At 40.4% G+C, this 23,975-nt stretch overlaps 1 protein-coding gene across 51 annotated transcripts in view; it reads left to right on the top strand.

Moving 5' to 3' along the window:
• The window catches only part of NRCAM (neuronal cell adhesion molecule), a 314,922-nt gene that overhangs the window by 237,479 nt on the left and 53,468 nt on the right, over positions 1 to 23,975 (top strand). For all 51 annotated transcript variants that reach the window (XM_024357607.3, XM_063813833.1, XM_009453893.5 and 48 more), the window contains 3 exons: positions 1,641 to 1,752; positions 15,880 to 16,064; positions 17,822 to 17,953. In XM_024357607.3, the coding sequence (XP_024213375.3) occupies positions 1,641 to 1,752; positions 15,880 to 16,064; positions 17,822 to 17,953 (429 nt within the window). The remainder of the gene's footprint in view (positions 1 to 1,640; positions 1,753 to 15,879; positions 16,065 to 17,821; positions 17,954 to 23,975) is intronic.

Raw genomic sequence — 23,975 nt, 5'->3', positions numbered from 1 at the left:
AAGCATGCCACTAGAGCATTTTCCATGATGTATGTGTAATAATGGAACCTGTTGTAACTGTTTGCGTGTAAAGAACCATTTCACTGATTTGGAAAAACCTTTCACGTACGTTCAGAATTATGTTTTCCATGTTTTGTTCTGTTCCAAACTTTTCTTGTGAACTAAGTAAGAGTTGGCAGGGTGCGTTAACTTGCTAGAATACTGACTCATCAAAGCTTTTAGCAACTAACATTAAGGGGATTTCATAGTAAATCATCACACTTGTCATCTGTTTTCATGTGACATTATCAATATAATTAGCAATGAGATTTCTCTCTTAGTTTTGTTTAAAAGTAAGTCAGACCAAGTCACTGTCTTCAATGGAAGTAATCTTTTTAAAAGTAGAGCATTTACCTTCATTATTTTAGATAGAAATGAATTTGATTCCCTTAAGGGAAATGTTCTCAAGTAGAGTCTATGAATGAAAATAATGGGTTTTGGATAAAGGGTCCTCTTAATTATCCATAAGGTAGAATTTCTGCTGTATTAATTTTTCACCCTTGAGATATAAGTAAAAGACATTAAGGTCTCATCAGTGACCAAGATAGACACTCCACAACTGCTGCTTTCTGTTATTTTATTTGAATATACTCCTGAAAAATATGGGCCCCAAGACCATTCCCAAAGTGATTTTAGAGGAGTAAGTTTCCCCCCTACAATCTCTAAATTCTTAGGAAAACTAATTTTTCTCAAGTAATATCTCTTCTGGCATTGAATTTTTTCTTCTGAGAAATGAGAATAATTCATAGTATATGACCTTTTCATTAAATTTTTATAAGCATCAAGTAGATAATGCATTAAAGAGTTGAAAACCTTCAAGGGCTATAAAACCTTAAGATGATGTAATTTCTGCTCCAAGTTTTTCTAAGAAACCTTCAGAAGATAAGGCTATGTTTTGGAAAGGCCTCCATAAAAAAGAAGATGGCCTGTATAACTATCCCTAAGATCTTTGACTTGGATCCTCTTTATTTTTTTATTGAGGAAAATGATTTCCATTTATTTAACTCCACCATTATTCTTATTTTGTGGCATAATATTTGCAAGACCTCTGTCAGTAACTCTCTACTTTTGTTTTCCATAAACCTCACAGTTTGAGGATCTTAATATGATTAATCAGTGGTATTAGCTATAATGTTGTCCCCACTGTAAACCAGAATACCCCTTCTATAACCATATCTTTATAAAAACCTAACATCTTCCAGAAGATAGACAGTTAATTTTTGCTTCGACCTAAGCACTAATCCTAAGGGAAATGTAGTTTGATAACATGATTTTCCTCTCCATGTCAACATATTGAAAATTTTCTAACCCACAGAAAATTTGTAAAAACCTAACCCAAATTAAGGGAGTATACAAAAGGAAAACAGTCCTTATTATTAGTGCTTATGCCACCAAAATTGTTTCTGTTCCTGGGTAACTGAGTAAGTGATGACTACTTATAACGCAGAGAGTGTGTATGTGTATGTAGCTTAACAAATTTCACAATTAATGTTAAATAGCTTAAAAAGGGATTGGAATTTTAGACAGCTTTTTTGACAATGAAGTGTTTATAGAAATACATATTTATAAGTTGTAACGCATACTGATTTTCTTGTTTGCAGCTAAATCAAGTAGAGAGAGGCCACCAACATTTTTAACTCCAGAAGGCAATGCAAGTAACAAAGAGGAATTAAGAGGAAATGTGCTTTCACTGGAGTGCATTGCAGAAGGACTGTGAGTTAACACTTTCTGTCCTGAAGTACATTTCTTATAAAAATATAGTAGGTTGGTAGAGAGAGGTTAATAATATCATAGGAGGAGTCATTGTCTTCTACTAATTCTAGCAAGCATCAAGAAAAATTTGGTAATTATTTCCAAAGTAGGCATATGAATCTCATATTATTGTTAAAATGTTTTTTTAATGTAATAGTAATCATATTGAAATAAGTATCAGTAATCACCTTATGATTGTTGAAATATTAGTTCTCATATTATTGTTAAAATATTTTGTTAATATAGTAGTATTAGAATAAGTATCAGTAATCACCTTGTGACTGCTATGATTATAATTAGAGTATATTATTTTGCTAGTTTGTAACCAGCCACCTCAAATTTAGTGGCTTAAAAATAATAGCTATTGATTACTGATCACTTGTCAAGAGGTCTACAGAGCAGTTGTCCTCTAACCAGCAAGGTTCGGCTAATTTCAGTTAAGCATGCTCATGCATCTGTTAGGTGGCTCAGCAGTGGGTCCACTGCTCTTGGGGTCTACTGGCTGTTAACTGGGGCATCTGAGTTGATGGCCATAAGTTGCTAACATCTCTCTTGCAGTCTTGTCCTGGCTTATTCTCCTAACAACAGACAACATGCACAGGGCCTGCCTCTTAAATCCTAGCCTCAGAACTAGCACACTGTCCCTTCACCTACTTCCTATTGGCAGGTCACAAGGCCAAGCCTAGATTCTTTGAAATAACTTATCTGTGCACACTTCAAAATTGAAGCTACCCCAGAACTGATGCGCCTTTGACAGGAGTTGCAGGGAGGCCTTGCCCAAATACAAAAGCAACTGTGATGTTAGCTCTGTGTTACAAGGAATTTCTATATAGTCCCTGTCTTTTGCCTGACACAGAGCAAACACCATTGGTATGGGCGCATCTGCTGAAAACCTGGAATAGAATCTCAGAAACGTGCTGCCCTCACATGTGATCCCTGCTGTCCTTGACAGGCAACTCATTGGTTTCACATTCCTTCCTGAATCCAGGAAAACTTGACTTCAGGAGGCACGTGGAGGCCTCCACTGGCCGAAGCAGGAAATCACACTATGCATTACTCAGCTCCTCAAGCTACGGAAAACTAGCAAAACCCCCTTTTAAAGATATGTTAAAACCCTATATCTTCTGCTAGAATTAAGAAAAAAAATCCTCCCAGTTTCCATCGTTATGGTGTAAGAGAGTGGCATAGTCTGCCAGCCTCCAACCTTTGGGAGCAGAAGGTATCTATTCTCACAATTTAATGACTTCTTTTCCCACAAATGACATATTTCATAAAAAACTAAAATATAGTTGGTATTTGGAAATTTCACAATACTCCCAAAAGAATTTTTAAAACTTTGGAGTGTTGTAAAACCAAGATTGGGACTCTATCACTTACAAACCAGCCATCAGACTTATAGAATCAAAATATTTCTAATTCCTGACAATGGCTCAATACAGTAGCTGGCCTCCAAAACAATTCATGGCTTTTTCATAATTTCAAACTATGAAACTATGCTTTCATCTCCATCTCCTTCTTACCTTCATATCATCTGAGATGCAGATTAGTCTGACTATAAGGAAATATCAATATGTTATCAGATTCCACATGTATATAGATTTTCAAAATCTACTTATTTTTATACTTACAGCATGTTTTAATTCTAGAAGCTATTTCATCAGATACATACGCTCAGTTTATTTCTTACTTAACCAAACAAGCCAAACCAATATTATAATCAATTAATACCACTTGCATTTCTTTTTTTTTTTTTTTGCTTGAACCATAATTTATTATTTCTCATGGTTCCATGTGATGACTGGGCTAAGCTTTTTTAAATTATTTTTTATTTTCCATAGGTTATTGGGGTACAGGTGGTGTTTGGTCACATGAGTAAGTTATTTAGTGGAGTAAGTTATTTAGTGGTGATTTGTGAGATTTTGGTGCACCCACCACCCGAACAATATACACTGCACTCTATTTGTAGTCTTTTGTCCCTCAACACTCCTCCACCCTTCCCCTGAAGTCCCCAAAGTCCATTGTATTATTCTTATGCCTTTGTGTCCTCATAGCTTAGCTCCCACATATCAGTGAGAATATACAGTGTTTGGTTTTCCATTCCTGAGTTACTTCACTTAGAATAATAGTCTACATTCTCATCCAGGTCACCGCAAATGCCATTAATTCATTCCTTTTTATGACTGAGTAGTATTCCATCACATATATATATACCACAGTTTCTTTATCCACTTGTTGATTGATGGGCATTTGGGTTGGTTCCCTGATTTTGCAGTTGCAAACTGTGATGCTATAAACATGCGTGTGCAAGTATCTTTTCTGTATAATGACTTCTTTTCCTCTGGGTAGATACCCAGTGGTGGGATTCCTGGATGAAATGGCAGTTCTACTTTTGGTACTTTAAGGAATCTCCACACTGTTTTCCATAGGGGCTGTACTAGTTTACATTCCCACCAGCACTGTAGAAGTGTTCCCTGATAACCGCATCCATGCCAACATCTACTGTTTTTTTGATTTTTTGGTTATGGCCATTCTTGCAGGAGTAAGGTGGTACTGCATTGCGGTTTTGATTTGCATTTCCCTGATCATTAGTGATGTTGAGCATTTTTTTCATGTTTGTTGGCCATTTGTGTATCTTCTTTTGAAAACTGTCTATTCATGTCCTTAGCCCAGTTTTTGATGGGATTGTCTGTTTTTTTCTTGCTGATTTGTTTGAGTTTATTGTAGATTCTGGATATTAGTCCTTTGTCAGATGTATAGATTGTGAAGATTTCCTCCCACTCTGTGGGTTGTCTGTTTACTCTGCTGACTGTTGTTTTTGCCATGCAAAAGCTCTTTAATTTAATTAAGTCCCAGCTATTTATCTTTGTTTTTATTGCATTTGCTTTCAGGTTCTTGGTCATGAATTCCTTGCCTAATCCAATATCTAGAAGGGGTTTTCCTATGATATTTTCTAGAATTTTTATAATTTCAGGTCTTAGATTTAAGTTCTTAATTCATCTTGAGTTGGTTTTTATATAAGGTGAGAGATGAACATCCAGTTTCATTCTCCTACATGTGGCTAGCCAATTATCCCAACACCAATTATTGAAAAGGGTGTCCTTTCCCCACTTTATGTTTTTGTTTGCTTTGTCGAAGATCAGTTGGCTGTAAGTATTTGGGTTTATCTCTGGGTTCTCTATTCTGTTCCACTGGTCTATGTGCGTATTTTTATACCAGTATCAAGCTGTTTTGGTGACCATGGCCTTATAGTATAGTTTGAAATCAGGTAGTGTGAGGCCTCCAGATTTGTTCTTTTTGCTTAGTCTTGCTTTGGCTGTGTGGGGTCTTCTTTGGTTCCATATGAATTTTAGAATTTTTTTTCTAATTCTGTAAAGAATAATGGTGGTATTTTGATGGGGATTGCATTGAATTTGTAGATTGCTTTTGGCAGTATGTCATTTTCACAATATTGATTCTACCCTTCCATGAGCATGGGATGTGTTTTCATTTGTGTCGTCTGTGATTTCTTTCTGTGGTGTTTTGTAGTTTTCCTTGTAGAGGTCTTTTGCCTCCTTGGTTAGGTATATTCCTAAGGATTTTTTTTTTTTGGCAGCTATTATAAAGGGGGTTGAGTTCTTGATTTGACTCTTTACTTGGTTGTTGTTGGTGTATAGAAGAGCTACTGATTTGTGTACATTAATCTTGTATCTGGAAACTTTGCTAAATTCTTTTATGAGTTCTAGGGCCTTTCTGGAGAAGTCTTTAGGGTTTTCAAGGTAAATGATCATATCATCAGCAAACAGTGACAGTTTGACTTCCTCTTTACGAATTTGGATACCCTTTATTTCTTTCTCTTGTCTGATTGCTCTGGCTAGGACTTCCAGTACTATGTTGAAGAGGAGTGGTAAGTGTGGGCATTCTTGTCTTATTCCATTTCTCAGAGGGAATGCTTTCAACTTTTCCCCACTCAGTATTATGTTGGCTGTGGGTTTGACATAGATGGCTTTTATTACATTGAGGTATGTTCATTACATGCTGATTTTGCTGAAAGTTTTAATAATAAAGGGATGCTGGATTTTATCAGATACTTTTTCTGCATCTATTGAGATGATCATGCGATTTTTGTTTTTAATTCTGTTTATGTGGTGTATCACATTTATTGACTTGTGTATGTTAAACCATCCCTGCATCCCTAGTATACAACCCACTTGATCATGGTGGATTATCTTTTTGATATGTTGCTGGATTCAGTCACCTAGTATTTTTTTAAGGATTTTAGCATCTATGTTCCTCAGGGATATCAGTCCATAGTTTCTTTTTTTGGTTATGTCCTTTCCTGGTTTTGGTATTAGGGTGATGCTGGCTTCATAGAATGAATTGGGGAGGGTTCTCTCTTTCTGGTGGAGTAGTGTCAAAAGGATTGGTACCAATTCTTCTTTGAATGTCTGGTAGAATTCTGCTGTGAATCCATGTGGTCATGGACTTTTTTTGGTAATTTTTTAATTACTATTTCGATCTTGCTGCTTATTATTGGTCTGTTTAAGGTATCTAACTTTTCCTGATTTAAGCTAGGAGGGTTGTATTTTTCCAGGAATTTATCCATCTCTTTTAGGTTTTCTAGTTTACGTGTGTAAGGGTGTTCATAGCAGCCTTGAGTGAGCTTTTGTATTTTGGTGATGTCAGTTGTAATATCTCCTGTTTCATTTCTTAATGAGGTTATTTGGATTTTCTCCCTTCTTTTCTTGGTTAATCTTGCTAATGGTCTATCAATTGTATTTATCTTTTTGAAGAACCAGCTTTTTGTTTCATTTATCTTTTGTATTTTTTGTTGTTTGTTTCAATTTCATTTAGTTCTGCTGTGATCTTATCTCCTTTCTTCTGCTGGGTTTGGGTTTGGTTTGTTCTTGTTTCTCTAGTTCCTTGAGGTGTGACCTTAGAATGTCAGTTTGTGCCCTTTCAGTCTTTTCGATGTAGGCGTTTAGGGCTATGAACTTTCCTCTTAGCACTGCCTCTGCTGTATCCCAGAGGTTTTGATAGGTTGTGTCACTATTATCGTTCAGTTCGAAGAATTTTTTAATTTCCATCTTGATTTCGTTTTCTACCCAATGATCATTCAGGAGCAGGTTATTTAATTTCCATGTTTTTGCATGGCTTTGAAGGTTCCTTTTGGAGTTGATTTCCACTTTTATTCCACTGTGGTCTGAGAGAGTGCTTGATATAATTTCAATTTTCTTAAATTTATTGAGGCTCATTTTGTGGCCTATCATATGGTCCATCTTCAAGAAAGTTCCATGTGCTGTTGAATAGAATGTGTATTCTGGGTGGCTAGAAAGATGGCTGAATAGGAGCAGCTCCAATCTGCAGCTCCCAGTGAGATCAATGCAGAAGGTGGGTGATTTCTGCATTCCCAGCTGAGGTACCTGGTTCATCTCATTGGGACTGGTTAGACAGTGGATGCAGCCCACAGAGGGCGAGCCGAAGCAGGGTGGGGGCGTCACCTCACTCAGGAAGTGCAAGGGGTCGGGGAATTCCGCCCCCCCCAGCCAAGGGAAGCCGTGAGGGACTGTGCCATGAGGAACAGGAGGAACAGTGCATTCCGGCCCAGATACTATGCTTTGCCCACGGTCTTTGCAATCCACAGACCAGGAGATTCCCTGGGGTGCCTACACCACCAGGGCACTGGGTTTCAAGCAAAAAACTGGGCGACCATTTGGGCAGACACCGAGCTAGCTGCAGGAGGTTTTTTTCATACCCCAGTGGTGCCTGGAACGCCAGTGAGACAGAACCATTCACTCCCCTGGAAAGGGAGCTGAAGCCAGGGAGCCAAGTCATCTAGCTCAGCGGATCCCACCCCCATGAAGCCCAGCAAGCTAAGATCCACTGTTTTGAAATTCTGGCTGCCAACACTGCAGTCTGAAGTCGACCTGGGATGCTCTAAGTTGGTGGGGTATGGGCGTCTGCCATTACTGAGGCTTGAGTAGGTGGTTTTCCCTTCACAGTGTAAACAAACCCACCAGGAAGTTTGAACTGGGCAGAGCCTACCACAGCTCAGCAAAGCCTCTGTACCCAGACTGCCTCTCTAGATTCCTCCTCTCTGGGCAGGGCATCACCGAAAGAAAGGCAGCAGCCCCAGTCAAAGGCTTATAGATCAAAGTCCTATCTCTCTGGGACAGAGCACCTGGGGGAAGGGGCAGCTGTGGGCGCAGCTTCAGCAGATTTAAACATTCCTGCTGCTGGCTCTGAAAAGAGCAACAGATCTCCCAGCACAGTGCTCGAGCTCTGCTAAGGGAGAGACTGACTCCTCAAGTGGGTCCCTGACCCCCGTGCCTCCTGACTGGGAGACACCTCCCAGCAGGGGTCGACAGACACCTCATACAGGAGAGCTCCGGCTGACATCTGGCAGGTGCCCTTCTGAGATGAAGCATCCAGAGGAGGGAACAGGCAGCAACCTTTGCTGTTCTGCAGCCTTCGCTGGTGATACCCAAGCAAACAGGGTCTGGAGTGGACCTCCAGCAAACTCCAGCAGACCTGCAGCAGAGGGCCCTGACTATTAGAACAAAAACTAACAAACAGAAAGAAATAGCATCAGCATCAACAAAAAGGACGTCCACACAAAAAAACCCATATGAAGGGGTCACCAACATCAAAGACCAAAGGTAGATAAATCCACAAAGATGAGGAAAAACCAGTACAAAAGGTCTGAAAGTTCCAAAAACGAGAATGCCTCTTCTCCTCCAAAGGATCACAACTACTCACCAGCAAGGGAACAAAACTGGACAGAAAATGAGTTTGACGAATTGACAGAAGTGGGCTTCAGAAGGTGGGTAATAGTAAACTCCTCCGAGCTAAAGGAGCTTATTCTAACCCAATGCAAGGAAGCTAAGAACCTTGAAAAAAGGTTAGAGGAATTGCTAATTAGAATAACCAGTTTAGAGAAGAACATAAATGACTAGATGGAGCTGAAAAACACAGCACGAGAACTTCGTGAAGCATACACAAGTATTGATAGCTGAATCAAACAAGTGGAAGAAAGGATAACAGAGATAGAAGATCAACTTAATGAAATAAAGTGTGAAGACAAGATTAGAGAAAAAAGAATGAAAAAGAATGAATGAAGTCTCCAAGAAATATGGGACTATGTGAAAAGACCAAACCTACGTTTGATTGGTGTACCTGAAAGTGACAGGGAGAATGGAACCAATTTGGAAAACACTTTTCAGGATATTATCCAGGAGAACTTCCCCAACCTAGCAAGAGAGGCCAACATTCAAATTCAGGAAATACAGAGAACACCACAAAGATACTCCTCAAGAAGAGCAACCCCAAGACACATAATCATCAGATTCACCAAGGTTGCAATGAAGGAAAAAATGTTAAGGACAACCAGAGAGAAAGGTTGGGTTCTCCACAAAGGAAAGCCCATCAGACTAACAGCGGATCTTTTGGCAGAAACCCTACAAGCCAGAAGAAAGTGGGGGCCAATATTCAACATTCTTAAAGAAAAGAATTTTCAACCCAGAATTTCATATCCAGCCAAACTAAGCTTCGTAAGTGAAGGAGAAATAAAAATCCTTTACAGACAAGCAAATGCTGAGGGGTTTTGTCACCACCAGGCCTGCCTTACAAGATCTCCTGAAGGAAGCACTAAATATGGAAAGGAAAAACCAGAAGCAGCCACTGCAAAAACATAACGAATTGTAAACACCATCGACACTATGAAGAAACTGCATCAACTAACGCACAGAATAACCAGCTAGCATCATAATGACAGGATCAAATTCACACATAACAATATTAACCTTAAATGTAAAGGGCTAAATGCCCAAATTAAAAGACGCAGACTGGCAAATTGGATAGCGAATCAAGACCCATCAGTGTGCTGTATTCAGGAGACCAACCTCATGTGCAAATACACACATAGGCTCAAAATAAAGGGATGGAGGAATATTTACCAAGCAAATGAAGAGCAAAAAAAAAAAAGGCAAGGGTTGCAGTTGTAGTCTGATAAAACAGACTTTAAACCAACAAAGATCAAAAAAGACAAGAGTATTACATAATGGTAAAGGGATCAATGCAACCAGAAGAGCTAACTATCCTAAAAATATATGGAGCCAATACAGAAGCACCCAGATTCATAAAGCAAGTTCTTAGAGACATACAAAGAGACTTAGACTCCCACACAAAAATAGTGGGAGATGGCCAGGTGCGGTGGCTCACGCCTGTAATCCCAGCACTTTGGGAGGCTGAGGCGGGTGGATCACGAGGTCAGGAGATCGAGACCATCCTGGCTAACATGGTGAAACCCCGTCTGTACTAAAAAAAATACAAAAAATTAGCTAGGCATGGTGGCAGGCACCTGTAGTCCCAGCTACTCGGGAGGCTGAGGCAGGAGAATGGCGTGAACCCAGGAGGCGGAGCTTGCAGTGAGCCGAGATCGCACCACTGCACTCCAGCCTGGGTGACAGAGCAAGACTCCATCTCAAAAAAAAAAAAAAAAAAAAAAAGTGGGAGACTTTAACACCCTGCTGTCAATATTAGACAGATCAATGAGACAGAAAATTAACAGGGATATTTAGGACTTGAACTCAGCTCTGGACCAAGCAGACCTGATAGACATCTACAGAACTCTCCACCCCAAATCAACAGAATATGCATTCTTTCCAGCACCACATCACACTTATTCTAAAATTGACCACATAATTGGAAGTAAAACACTCCTCACCAAATGCAAAAGAACAGAAATCATAACAGTCTGTCAGACCACACTGCAATCAAATTAGAACTCAGGATTGAGAAACTCATTCAAAACCACACAACTACATGGAAACTGATCAACCTGCTCCTGAGTGACTACTGGGTAAATAACGAAATTAAGGCAGAAATAAATAAGTTCTTTGAAACCAATGAGAACAAAGACACAATGTACCAGGATCACAATGTACAGCTAAAGCAGTGTTTAGAGGAAAATTTATACACTAATGTCTACAGGACAAAGTGGGAAAGATCTAAATTTGATACCCTAACATCACAATTAAAAGAACTAGAGAAGCAACAGAAACAAATTCAAAAGCTAGCAGAAAACAAGAAATAACTAAGATCAGAGCAGAACTAAAGGCAATAGAGACATGAAAAACCCTTCAAAAAATCAATAAATCCAGGAGCTGGTTTTTTGAAAAGATTAACAAAATAGACCACTAGCCAGACTAGAAGAAAAGAGAGAAGAATCAAATAGACACAATAAAAAATGATAAAAGGGATATCACCACTGATCCCACAGAAATACAAACTACCACCAGAGAATACTATAAACACCTCTATGCAAATAAACTAGAAAATCTAGAAGAGATGGATAAATTCCTGGACAAATTCACCCTCCCAAGACTAAACTAGGAAGAAGTCAAATCCCTGAATAGACCAATAAGAAGTTCTGAAATTGAGGCAGTAATTAATAGCCTACCAACCAAAAAAAGCCCAGGACCAGATGGATTTACAGCCAAATTCCACCAGAAGTACAAAAAGGAGCTGGTACCATTCCTTCTGAAGCTATTCCAAGCAACAGAAAAAGAGGGTATCCTCCCTAACTCATTTTGTGAGGCCAGCATCATCCTGATACCAAAACCTGGCAGAGACACAACGAAAGTAGAAAATTTCAGGCCAATATCCCTGATGAACATTGATGCAAAAATCCTCAATAAAATACTGGCAAACTGAATCCAGCAGCACATCAAAAAGCTTATCCACCACAATCAACTCGGCTTCATCCCTGGGATGCAAGGCTGGTTCAACATATGCAAATCAATAAACATAATCTATCACATAAAGAGAACCAATGACAAAAACCACATGATCATCTTAATAGATGCAGAAAAGGCCTTCGACAAAATTCAACAGCCCTTCACGCTAAAAACTCTCAGGACTATTAGTAATTGTTTTATAAATTTAGGAGCTCCATTGTTAGGTGTATATATGTTTAGGATTGTGATATTTTCCTGTTCGACAAGGCCTTTTACCATTATATAATGTCCTTCTTTGTCTCTTTTAACTGCTGTTGCTTTAAAGTTTGTTTTGTCTGATACAAAAATAGCTACCCCTGCTTGCTTTTGGTGTCCATTTGCATGAAATAACTTTTTCCACTCCTTTATTTTAAGTTTATGTGAGTCCTTATGTGTTAGGTGAGTCTCCTGAAGGCAGCAGATAGTTGGTGGTGAGTTCTTATCCATTCTGCAGTTCTGTATCTTTTAAGTGGAGCACTCAGGCCATTTACATTCAATGTTAGTATTGAGATGTGAGATACTCTTGCATTCATTGTGCTATTTGTTGCCTGTGTACCTTGGGTTTTTTATTTTTTGTTTTTGCTTTTTGAATTATATTTTTGTTTTATAGGTCCTGTGTGATTTATTCTTTAAAGAGGTTCTGTTTTGATGTGTTTCCAGGATTTGTTTTAAGATTTAGAACTCCTTTTAGCAGTTCTTGTAGTGGTGGTTTGGTAATGGCAAATTCTCTCAGCATTTATTTGTCTGAAAAAGACGGTATCTTTCCTTCAAATATGATGCTTAGTTTCGCTGGATACAAAATTCTTGACTGATAATTGTTTTGTTTGTGGAGGCTGAAGATAGGGCCCCAATCCCTTCTAGCTTGTAGGATTTCTGCTGAGAACTCTGCTGTTAATCTGATAGGTGTTCCTTTATAGGTTACCTCGTGCTTTTGTCTCACAGCTCTTTAGATTATTTCCGTCATCTTAACTTTGGATAACCTGATGACAATGTGCCTGGACATCTTTTTGAGATGAGTTTTCCAGGTGTTCTTTGTGCTTCCTGTATTTGAATGTCTAGGTCCCTAGCAAGGCCAGAAAAGTTTTCCTCGATTATTCCTCCAAATGTGTTTTCCAAACTTTTAGATTTCTTTTATTCCCCAGGAACACTGAGTATTCTTAGGTTTGGTCATTTAACATAATCCCAGACTTCTTGGAGGCTTTGTTCATATTTTCCTATTCTTTTCTCTCTGTATTTGTTGGATTGGGTTCATTGAAAGACTTTGTCTTCAAGCTCTTAATTTCTCTCTTCTACTTGTTCAGTTCTATTGCTGAGATTTTTCAGAGCATTTTGCATTTCTATAAGTGTGTCCAGTGTTTCCTGAAGTTTTGATTGGTTTTTCTTTATAGTGTCTATTTCCTTGACTATTTCTCCCTTTGCTTCTTGTATTGTTTTTTGGATTTCCTTACATTGGGCTTTGCCTTTCTCTGGTGCCTCTCTGATAAGCTTAATAACTAACCTTCTGAATTCTTTTTCAGGTAAATCAGGGATTTCTTCTTGGTTTGGATCCATTGCTGGTGAACTAGTGTGATTCTTTGGCGGGTGTTAAAAAGCCTTGTTTAGTCATATTACCGGAGTTGGTTTTCTGGTTCCTTCTCATTTGGGTAGATTCTGTCAGAGGGAAGGTCTAGGGCTGAAGTCTGTTGTTCAGATTCTTTTGTCCCATGGGGTTTTCCCTTGATGTAGTACTCTCCCCTTTTTCCTATGGATGTGGCTTCCTATGAGCCAAGCTGCAGTGATTGTTATCTCTTTTCTGGGTCTAGCCACCTGGCAAGTCTACCCATCTCCAGGCTGCTAATGGAGTTTGTTTGCACAGAATCCTGTGATGTGAACCATCGGCCTCTCCACCATAGATACCAGCACCTGTTCTGGTGGAGGTGGCAGGGGGTTGAAATGGACTCTGTGAGGGTTCTTAGCTTTGGTGGTTTAATGTTCTATTTTTGTGCTGGTTGGCCTCCTGCCAGGTGCTTTCCAGAGAGTATCAGTTCTGGTAGTATGGAGAGGAACTGGTGGTGAGTGGAACACTAGAACTCCCAAGATTATATGCCCTTTGTCTTCAGCTACCAGAGTTGGTAGAGAAGGCCCCTCAGGTGGGGGTAGGGCTAGGTGTGTCTGAGCTCAGACTCTCTTTGGGTCTTGCTGTGGCTGCTGTCGGGGAGGGGATGAGGTTCCCAGATCAATGGAGTTGTGTACCTAGGAGGATTAAGGCTGCCTCTGCTGAGTCATGCAAGTTGTCCCTCTGCTGAGTCATGCAGGTTGTTGGGGAAGCGAGGGAAATCCAGCAGTCACAGGCCTCACCCAGCTCCCACGCAAACCAAAAGGCCAGTCTCACTCCCACAGTGCCTACCCTAACAGCCCCAAGTCTGTTTCCAGGCAGTGGGTGAGCGGGGCTTGAGAACTTGCCCCAGACTATCCACCTCCCAGCGGCAAAAGAAAAGGGCTTAGTTCTTCCCCAGCCTATGGAGTCTGCATGCTGGATTCATGCCCTTTCCCGAGTTCTGGCCAGGAGGTTTCTCGTCTGGTTCAAATTGTTATAAAGTTCAGCTGGAGACTTCCTTCTCCCTGTGGCATTTTCCCCACACCTCTGGCTGCCCTCCTGAAGGATCTCTGTGGTGCCAGGCAGGAATGGCCTGCTTGGGGACCCAGCGAGCTCCCAGGGCCTTTCCTGCTGCTTCCTCTACCCCTGTATTTCACTCAGCTCTCTAAATTGACTCAGCTCCAGGTAAAGTCAGAAACTTCTCCTGCAAACCAAACCTTCAGTTTTTCACGTCTGCAGTTTGGGCACTCACAGTATTTGGGATATCTCCCGGGTCCTGCAGGAGCAGTCCAATTCCTTCAGAGAGTCTGTGAGTCCTTTCAGCAGGTTTGTTCTTGCAGTTATTCTGGAGCTAAAATTCACGATGCAAGCCTCCACATGCTGCTCTGTCCATCTGCATCAGAGCTGCAATCTAGTTCTGCCTCCCATCTGCCATGATGATCCCTTCTGGGCTGAGCTGTTCTTATTCAGAGTCACTTGCATTTCTATTGACAAATATTGTTATCTTCCTGAGGGCCTGGACCATATTTTCTTCATCATCTTCCCAACACACAGCTCAGTGCTTGGTGTATAGTTCAGTGCTTAGGAAATTTTTGTGTTGAATGGATTTTTATTTTACCTTCATGAAAACTTTCTAAAGTCATTAGTTCAAGTCAAGCATTATTATCCCTATTAAGGCAACTAAGGAAACTAAGCCTCAAAAAGATCAGAAATCCAGGGACAGGGTTGGAATTCTAAAGATCTTCTAACTCCAAGCCTATATTCTGACTTTTCATCTGTCTCCATATTCCATGACAGTAAAAAACACAGTTGGGACCAGGCACGGTGGCTCACGCCTGTAATCCCAGCACTTTGGGAGGCTGAGGCGGGTGGATCACGAGATCAGGAGATTGAGACCATACTGACTAAAACAATGAAACCCCATCTCTACTAAAAATACAAAAAATTAGCTAGGCATGGTGGCGGGCACCTGTAGTCCCAGCTACTCAGGAGGCTGAGGCAGGAGAATGGCGTGAACCCCGGAGGCGGAGCTTGCAGTGAGCTGAGATCGTGCCACTGCACTCCAGCCTGGGTGACAGAGCAAGACTCCATCTCAAAAAAAAAAAAAACAAAAAAACAAAACGGTTGGGTGACAAATGGTATGAGTAATACCTAAGGTTGATCTATTCTTAATTAGTGTAATAATATTTTTAAATGTCACTAATAATGAAACTAAGGAAAAAAAGCTCTTTCCCTAATTACTTAGTTAACATCATCAGATAGACTGCTGTAAAATAGGAAAATTCTTCCATTTGATATGGAAATGTATACAAAGGTTTATGGTCATAGATATGTTTATGAGTTTTTCTCTGTATGTTTTTAATCCCAGCTGATGAAAAATTATAATTCAGTATCATTAATATAATAGTAATTCTTTTGATTAACATAGTAGCTTCATGTAAAAATTTCCAAGAGTTCCTTATTAGTCACAACGTTGAAAAAAATAATTAGGCCCCATCAGTAAAGCAACTCATGCTGGCATTCATACTGTATCATTGACATCAAAGTTTATGGTGTGCCATCAATTAGTATAGTTCTGATTATGTGAAAACGTAAAACTGTGAGCATTATTTATAAAAGTGTGGTGCTAATTAAAATATCTATTTATTTCTTATGATTTTTTAATAAAGATTTGTTACAAAGTTGCATGAAAATTCATCCTCAAGAGTAGTAATAGGTGGATTTCTTTTTTGTAACATCATTATTTATTTATCCTATCAGGCCTACCCCAATTATTTACTGGGCAAAGGAAGATGGAATGCTACCCAAAAACAGGACAGTTTATAAGAACTTTGAGAAAACCTTGCAGATCATTCATGTTTCAGAAGCAGACTCTGGAAATTACCAATGTATAGCAAAAAACGCATTAGGAGCCATCCACCATACCATTTCTGTTAGAGTTAAAGGTATATTGTTTAAAATCCATTCTTCTTGCCTTCATGAGAGACCCTGAAACTTTAATTAAATGTGGTTTTCATTACATTTTTAGTAATGGTAAATGTAAAGTTATGTCAACATTCATGGTACCTTGACTCTCTTCTCATTGCTATTGGTAGTGCATCTAAATCAGGTTAAAAATTTACTTGTTCAAATCTTCCTCACAGAAGAATCCCAGTTAATGAATATAGGAATAATGAAGGAAATAGAAAAGTCAATATTAGAATCCCACAGTAATAACTAGAGCCGGCAAGATCAAACAATGAATGCTAAAATTAGTGGGTGAAACTTTAAGGAGAAACAGGATATTTGCATAGCTTCAAAGTGTTTCTATCCCACAGAAATTAATTACTGGGGAAGTTTTAGCGGGTCCACAAATACTTTATTACTGCTTTCTTTAGAAGATGGAGCTTACTTTCCCTCTTCTTGAGTGTATGCTGGACACTAATGAACACAGTATGGAATCCAGGGAAATAGTAACTTTGGAGTGGAGAAACCTGGCAAACACTGTCTTAACCAAGTGATGAATGTTAACGTCAATAATAATAAGTCATGTTTGATATCATATATTCCCCCATATGGTACAAGTAGAAGGGTTCATTACCTTTGGGATATTCTCAAAAGCCCAAAACCTCAGGGTAATCGTGAGAAAACATCAGACAAACCTAAGCTGTAAGACAGTCTACGAAATAACTGACCAGTACTCTTCAAAAGTGTCAGGGTCACAAAAGACAAGGAAAGACCAAGAAATTGTCAGATTGGAGACAATGACAAGTAAATGCAAAAGACGTTACAAGTAAATACGGTGTCTAGGACAGGATCCTGGGACAGAAACAAGACATTAATGCAAAAACGGAAATCCTAACAGAATGTGTAGTTTAGTTAAGTACCATTGTTAACTTTTCGTTAGGTAACTAGACCATGGTCACATAAGATGTTAACATTAGAGGAAGCTGAGGGAAGGAGGTATGCAAACGCTCTATAATACTTTTGCAACTTTTCAAAAATGATGTTTTTAAGTTGCTTCCTAATTATATATATTCTACAGGGCTCAGAATTTATTTTATTTATTTATTTATTATTTTGAGTTGGAGTCTCGCTCTGTTGCCCAGGCTGGAGTGTAATGGTGCTATCTTGGCTCACTGCAACCTCCACCTCCCGGGTTCAAGCAATTCTCCTGCCTCAGCCTCCCAAGTAGGTGGGATTACAGGTGCCCACCACCACACCTGGCTAATTTTTTTTTTTTGTATTTTTAATAGCAACAGGGTTTTACCATGTTGGCCAGGCTGGTTTCGAACTCCTGACCTCAAGTGATCCAGCCACTTTGGCTTCCCAAAGTGTTGGGATTACAGGCATGAGCCACCATGCCTGGTCCAGAATTTAAATTTGTGTTTCTTAGCCCTACCTGTACATGTAATTTTCTCTGTGTGCTTAGATAAATCTGTCACCTCTTTGGTGTCTGATTAATTTTAATATAAAATGAGAAAATGAAATTTGTATCAAACAGGTCTAGAAATAATACATATACGTCAGTGAGTCTCTTTAAACATTCTTTGAAAATCTTAAGTGTTCTTTAAAGCATTGTTTATAAATCTATTCGCTCAAAAAAAATGAGACTAATTTAGTGTGAAGTACTTGCTTGTATTATTAAAATAGTTCAGTATGTTCTTTTGCTAAAATGCTTATTTGATTCAGACTTTTGGTCTTTTTTCTTCCTCCTATAAAGCGGCTCCATACTGGATCACAGCCCCTCAAAATCTTGTGCTGTCCCCAGGAGAGGATGGGACCTTGATCTGCAGAGCTAATGGCAACCCCAAACCCAGAATTAGCTGGTTAACAAATGGAGTCCCAATAGAAAGTAAGTTGCCTTGAGTGGTTCTAATTGCAGTATATTTTCAGAGCATATATACATCCCGACAGTGAATAAATGGTGATAAAAAAATAACTCAGGTTAAGGAAGGAAGCCACATGTATGTTAAACACAGGCACCAAATTACCTTTGTGTTTTATTACCATTAGATATTTATTATGAATGTGAATAGTTTATGCTGTTAACATAATGGTATGTGATGACTGGTACTTGGCAATATTTCATCTGCTTTTTACATGGATAATGGGAAGAATGACAGGGTCAGAAATAAATATCACTTCAAAGTTTAGATGATCTTCTTTGTGCAAAACATCAAGTGATTTGTGGAAATGTCACAGGCGCTAGAGGAGATAGGTGGGGAGACTCGGCATAGTGCCAATGGATATGACAAGCATAAGAAACCCAGCTGTCTTAATATAAAGAGTTTTCAGTCATAAGTATAGCAAGTATAGCCCAGGTGTTCCCACTGTCTTCCAAGGTCACCATCCCATTTGATACCCAAAGAAGAACACATCCTCTGACCCTGATCATATGCAGGATGCTTTACCTTTGACTAGTGCTCCCTCCCTGAGAGCTGCTGATATCATCCTTGAGCAGCACCTGGGCAGCCTGGCTATACTTGTTGCCCCGTTCAGCAGCCTGCCTGCTCCGATGCTCCACTCCTTCCACTTCATTAGCCAGTATCTCCAAGCTACCACTATGCTGCCCAGCGTGTGGCTTCAAGCCCTCACATTAATCTGCTAAATCATAGCAAAGGCCAGCTTTACAAAACTTGGCTAAAGGCTTGGGGAGAGTCAAGGGAATTATAGCAAAGAAAAAATCTTTAAATGGATGTTGCACTTCACTGCTCCTTAATTCCTAAGCCATGGCCATGAACAGAGAACCCACTAGACTCTCCTCTTCCTCTATCCCACCCACCACCAGCTACTGCTGAGAGGAGCATCTTTCAACATTTTCCCCTTCTTGGAGTTCAGACCTCCTCTTAGACACCAAGACAGAGAAAGTCAGTTTCAGCATCAAACCCAGCCTTAGGTTCACTCTCCCAGTCAATAACATGATTACCTGCAAAGATATTCTTTACTCACAATAAAGATAGCCCTCAGGCTTATGATACAGGACAGAATGGCTTTGACTGCCTCCAAGTCAGAATCCAATATTGGTCCTACATTTACATAACCAAAAGGTCTGCCGAATTGACTTTCCCAAAGTAACACACACACTTCCCCTAAGATGGTTCCAAAAAACTGCTGGCAGATTTAAAGTGGCACAAGTCTCTGTTTCTTACCATCAAGGTCTGACAACTGCAGGGTGACTGAGTCATCGCAGCCTGCCCCATGAATATTTATTGGAAGTTCACTTGTGTCTCGTAGTACAGTAGCTGTCAGATACTTTGAAACAGGCAGACTGTGTTCATTCACTGTAGAAGGAAGTGTATTCCTGGGAGAAAACAGATGCTAGAGGCCAGCAAATAGGGTTTGGGTGTTTCCATTCCCAATTTTAACCAGGATCAGGATCCAGAGAAATGGCAGAGAGTACTTTGTGGTTGTGTTTCAGGAAGCTCTTGCTACTCTCAGGGGAATATGAGTGAAAACTGAGAGGAAAAAGTAGAAGAAAGCCCAGAACTAAAAAAGTTTTATGGTGGCTCATGTGAGCGTGTAATCCCAGCACTTTCAGAGGCTACGGCGGGCGGATTTCTTGAGTACAGGAGTTAGAGACCAGCCTGGGCAACATGGCAAAATCCTGCTTCTACAAAAAATTAACAAAAAATTAGCTGGTACAATGTATGATTTTCTCAGGAATGCATACAAAATGGCAATAAATGATGATACATGCTTGATACTTTTGCACCATGTTTTGCAGCTCAGAGTTTTTGTGTCCATTTATGGAAGGTTAAAAGTGCCCCTGAGATCTAGACTCAGTGAAACTGACAAGTGGAAGGAACCATCCATCTAGCCCTTCAGCAGGGAAAATGGGGAAGCTAGGGGATAAACCCTCAAGCTTGGCAGCCAGAGTGCAGTACTGTGCAAGGAAAATTGAGATGTGGGTGGATGACATAAGCAGGGGAGGATTAAATAATGAAGCTGATTTTTCTTCTTGATTTGCTCAGCTTGTTGTCCTTCCAAACCAGCCGTCTTAGTCCATTCCTGCTGCTATAACAAAATGCCTTAGACTGGGTAATTTATAAACAACAGAAATATATTGCTCACAGTTCTGGAGGCTGGAAAGTCCAAGATCAAAGAACCAGCAGATTTCATGTCTGGTGATGGCCTGTTCCTCACAGATGCTGCTATGTGTCCTCACATGGTAGAAGGAGCATACGGGCTCCCTCAAGACCTTTAGAACAGCACCAGTCTCATTCATGAGGGGGAAACCCTCATTTCCTGATCACCTCCCAGAGACCCCACCTCTTAACCTTGGAGTTAGGTTTCAACATGAATTTTGGAGGGACACAAATATTCAGACCATAGTACCAGAGTATGCAGTGCCTCTGAGGGAACCTTGTAAATCCAGTCATCTTAACAGCTTTGAAAATACACTCATAACATAATAACACTCCCCTTTTAAATTACATTTTTGTGGGGAGAATCAACCATAAAAGGCCTGCTTTGGGGGTACAGAGTAGTAATACCAGGAAGACAAGTTAGGTCCTCTTGTAACCCTAAATTGTCTGAGTAGGTAGAGAAGAAAGAGTTAGGACTAAATGTCTCAAATCAGATCGGCTCATCTCTTCCATTCCAAAAGTCTTCTTTAAGGCCCCCTGAGACAGAAAAAAGGAGACTGAGAAGACAAGGCTGGAATTCCATAGCTCCTATAGATCCAGGGTCGCTCACCCTCTGGTGTGCCTCAGAGCAGTCACTCTAGTGGACATGCAGGGAGAGGAATACCACATGGTGTGGCAGCAAAGCAAGGAGCCCGGCACCACCTGGCCGCTCTGTGGTGCTGGTAGCAGGTGCTGCATGTTTATACCAAGGTACTGTGAAGCTTCCCTGGAAGGGGTCTTTCTCGACATCTGGTGGCCAAGCTGAAAGTGGATTACCATTTGGACATCTCATAACTAAAAGATGATGAGCCAGCGGGGCCCCTGCACAGCTTTCTGCATGATGACCCTGTAAAGGTACAGCTGTTCCCTGCCCCTGGCCTTCTGCAGCTGGCCCGTCTGCAGCTTCTGCTGAGTGGCCACATGGGTGGATGCTAAGTCTTCAACAGCTAAGTTCAAAGTAAACCCTGCATGCCCCCACTGTGTGTTGATCTCCCCTGATCCAAAATAATGAGAGAATGAGGGGGGTGCAGAAACTATCCAAAACATTAATAGACATTTAAGGAGCCCTGTGCCGCTCTCTTTTTCATGCCCTTCTTGGTAATTGTCCCATGAATTTAGAGGCCCCTGAAGGGAATTGCCTTTGAGGGTTAGGGACCATCCTGTAAACGGGGCACCAGTGCTTGTTTCCCATCTGGAGTTTGCTGACTTGTGCACCCCACATCTAGCACGGCTGGGAGACAGGGGAAGGATGACAGGGAGATGCAGAGAGGTGAAGGTAGGAACTGAGGGCACAGTCTGCCACAGTGTGTGACAGGGCTGAATTAGCACAATGAAGACTCCTTGCCTTCATCATGGGGTCCTAGCATAGGCGCCAGAAGTGAGCTGGGAGCACAAACTGGCTTGCTGACAGCACTTTCTACCCAAGAGACTGCAGAAATTGCAGGTGGACCAGCTGCTGCAGGTGAGGGGCAGGAAACAGCTGTGCTTCTGAAGTACTGTTGTCAGGGGCTGTGCAGTGTCCCCTCCAGGTGCCTGAAGTTTGTCTCCTGTGCCACACAACAGAGGTACAGTCAGGGGACCATACTGCCAGGTACACAGCCTCCCCACTCCTGACTTGCAGGCGAGCACCTAAGGACACTGACTGTCTCCTTTCGCCTCTGCAGGCTCTGGCTGCCGAGTGCACATAAATACTGTAAAAGGAGAAGCTGGTTCAGGGAGGGGAATGGTAAGAAGGGTTCTTTTAGCAAAATGCAATGTTATTGATCTGTGACTGCATTTAAGACCTGAAAGCTGTTTTAAAAAAAAAAAAACTGGAAAAATTAACTCCAAAAGTGTCTGGGCTTTTATTTCAGTGTCTTCTAAAGCTTTACCCTTCCCCCCTCCCCAGAACTGGCAAGATTACTTAAAGCTTTCCTTGAAGCAAAAATCACAGGCTGTATTAAATAAATGTGGAATTTTCCCAAAACCACCTAAAATAGTTTTAAAACAATCTACAGAAGTCAGATAAAAGAAGACAGCTGCAGAGAACTAGTGCTGAAAGGGAGCTTTAATTTTATTGTGTAATGGGAGGGTGTGAAAATAGAACCCAGGACCAGAAAGAAAATGAACTTGCTATTGGCAGGATGGGGCAAAGCATTTCCCTGCTCTACCCTAGGAGGTTGCTTTTCAGGACTTCAAAGCCACACTGAGGTGGGTGTTTTTGAGTTCCTTTTTCTTCCTCTTGGTCTTCCCCACTGGAGAGCCTGTGCCATTCTGGTGGTGGTGCCCAAGGCTGTGGCCACTGTGATTCCTATCTCTGCAGGAGAGTCTGACACTTGCAGATCCTTGATAGTTTCCAGCGTGCATTGTATTAGGTCTGTCAGACTCTTCTGCATGAAACGTGGATAAGATCACACCATTATTGTGTTAAAAGGCCCCTGTCCTCTCAGGGATGAGGAGGGAAAAGAAAAGAGAATGAGAATGGGCAGAAGACCTCTTACTGGCACAGTGACATATTTTTCTCACAATGAAAGATGTTGAAAGCCAGGAATGTAAGATAAGCACCAGGAGAATGGAGGACTGGTCCAGGATATTCCTGGGATTTCATCAAGGCATCCTCCCTTCTTCCTTTTCACAAAACTAAGGGGCTCAGTGGCATCCTCTTGTAGGGATGGAATAAGTAAATGAAGAGGGAAATTTAACTCTTCTCCCAGAAATGTGTTCTACATTATGCCCAAATGTTCACGTTCCAGGAAATGTTTACAAAGTTGACTAACAGAGAAAACCTGAGCAGTAACCTCATTTAAACAAACCAGTACATGCTGCCATTTGTAGTCTCTCATCTCCAAAATGCATAAAATACTATATGATTAGCCTGTTTCACAAAGTTCTTTTTAAAATGAAATTATGCAGTAAATGTAAAAGCATTTTAAAGATTGATCGTACTCTGTTCATGTAAGATGGCATGATTATTATTATTATTCTCATTATCTGTATGTTGAAAGTGTTTATAGTTTTACCTACCAACATCAGGAGAGTTGGGTTATAAGTATTTTCTGAAGGCCATCACCCCAGTTCTGGACCTTATCTTTGTGGCTTTAAGTTATTTGTAGGGATTCTGTGCTTTTAAATTTCTTTCTCCAGTGTTTATTGACAGCAGATGAAGTTGGTTATTCCCAGAATTAATGATTATTCCTCTGGATAATTTGGATTTGCATGCTAGAGAGTTACTCTACCCGCTAGCCAGCCCATCCAAAGGCTCCAAATGTCTCTACATTAGTGATTTTACTCTGTGTCCAGCTACCAACCGAGCCTCCATATGTCACCGTGACAGTTCCTGGGTTTGTTTGCATTTTTAAAACAAGTACTTAAGGAAAACTCCCATGGAGAGAGGTCTGCTTACTCATTATTATTACCTAAAGGGTTTATTTTATTCCTAAATACCTTGCCAAAAATAAATATTTGAAGACTGCTCTATTTAGCATATATAAGGCAGATACAGTCAGATGCCTTTCAGGTAAAAAAATACATTCCCAAAGAGTTGATAGCAAAGAAAAGTGCAACTGAGAGCAGCAGAAAAGCTTTCTGACATGGTTTGTTTGTGACTGATGAGTCTCCACTTGGGGAAAATTGTCCTACTGACATTGTTGAGCTTTGCCCTCCAAGTTCATGGTCGTGTAACATTATTATTATTATTGTGGTAAAAACACATAACAAAATTTACCATCTTAACCATTTTAAGTGTACAGTTCGGTAGTGTTAAGCATTTTC

This window comes from Pan troglodytes, chromosome 6 (assembly GCF_028858775.2).
Source record: "Pan troglodytes isolate AG18354 chromosome 6, NHGRI_mPanTro3-v2.0_pri, whole genome shotgun sequence".
NCBI lineage: Eukaryota > Metazoa > Chordata > Mammalia > Primates > Hominidae > Pan > Pan troglodytes.
Note: the sequence above shows the minus strand (reverse complement) of the source record. Positions and strands in the feature narration are given on the sequence as shown.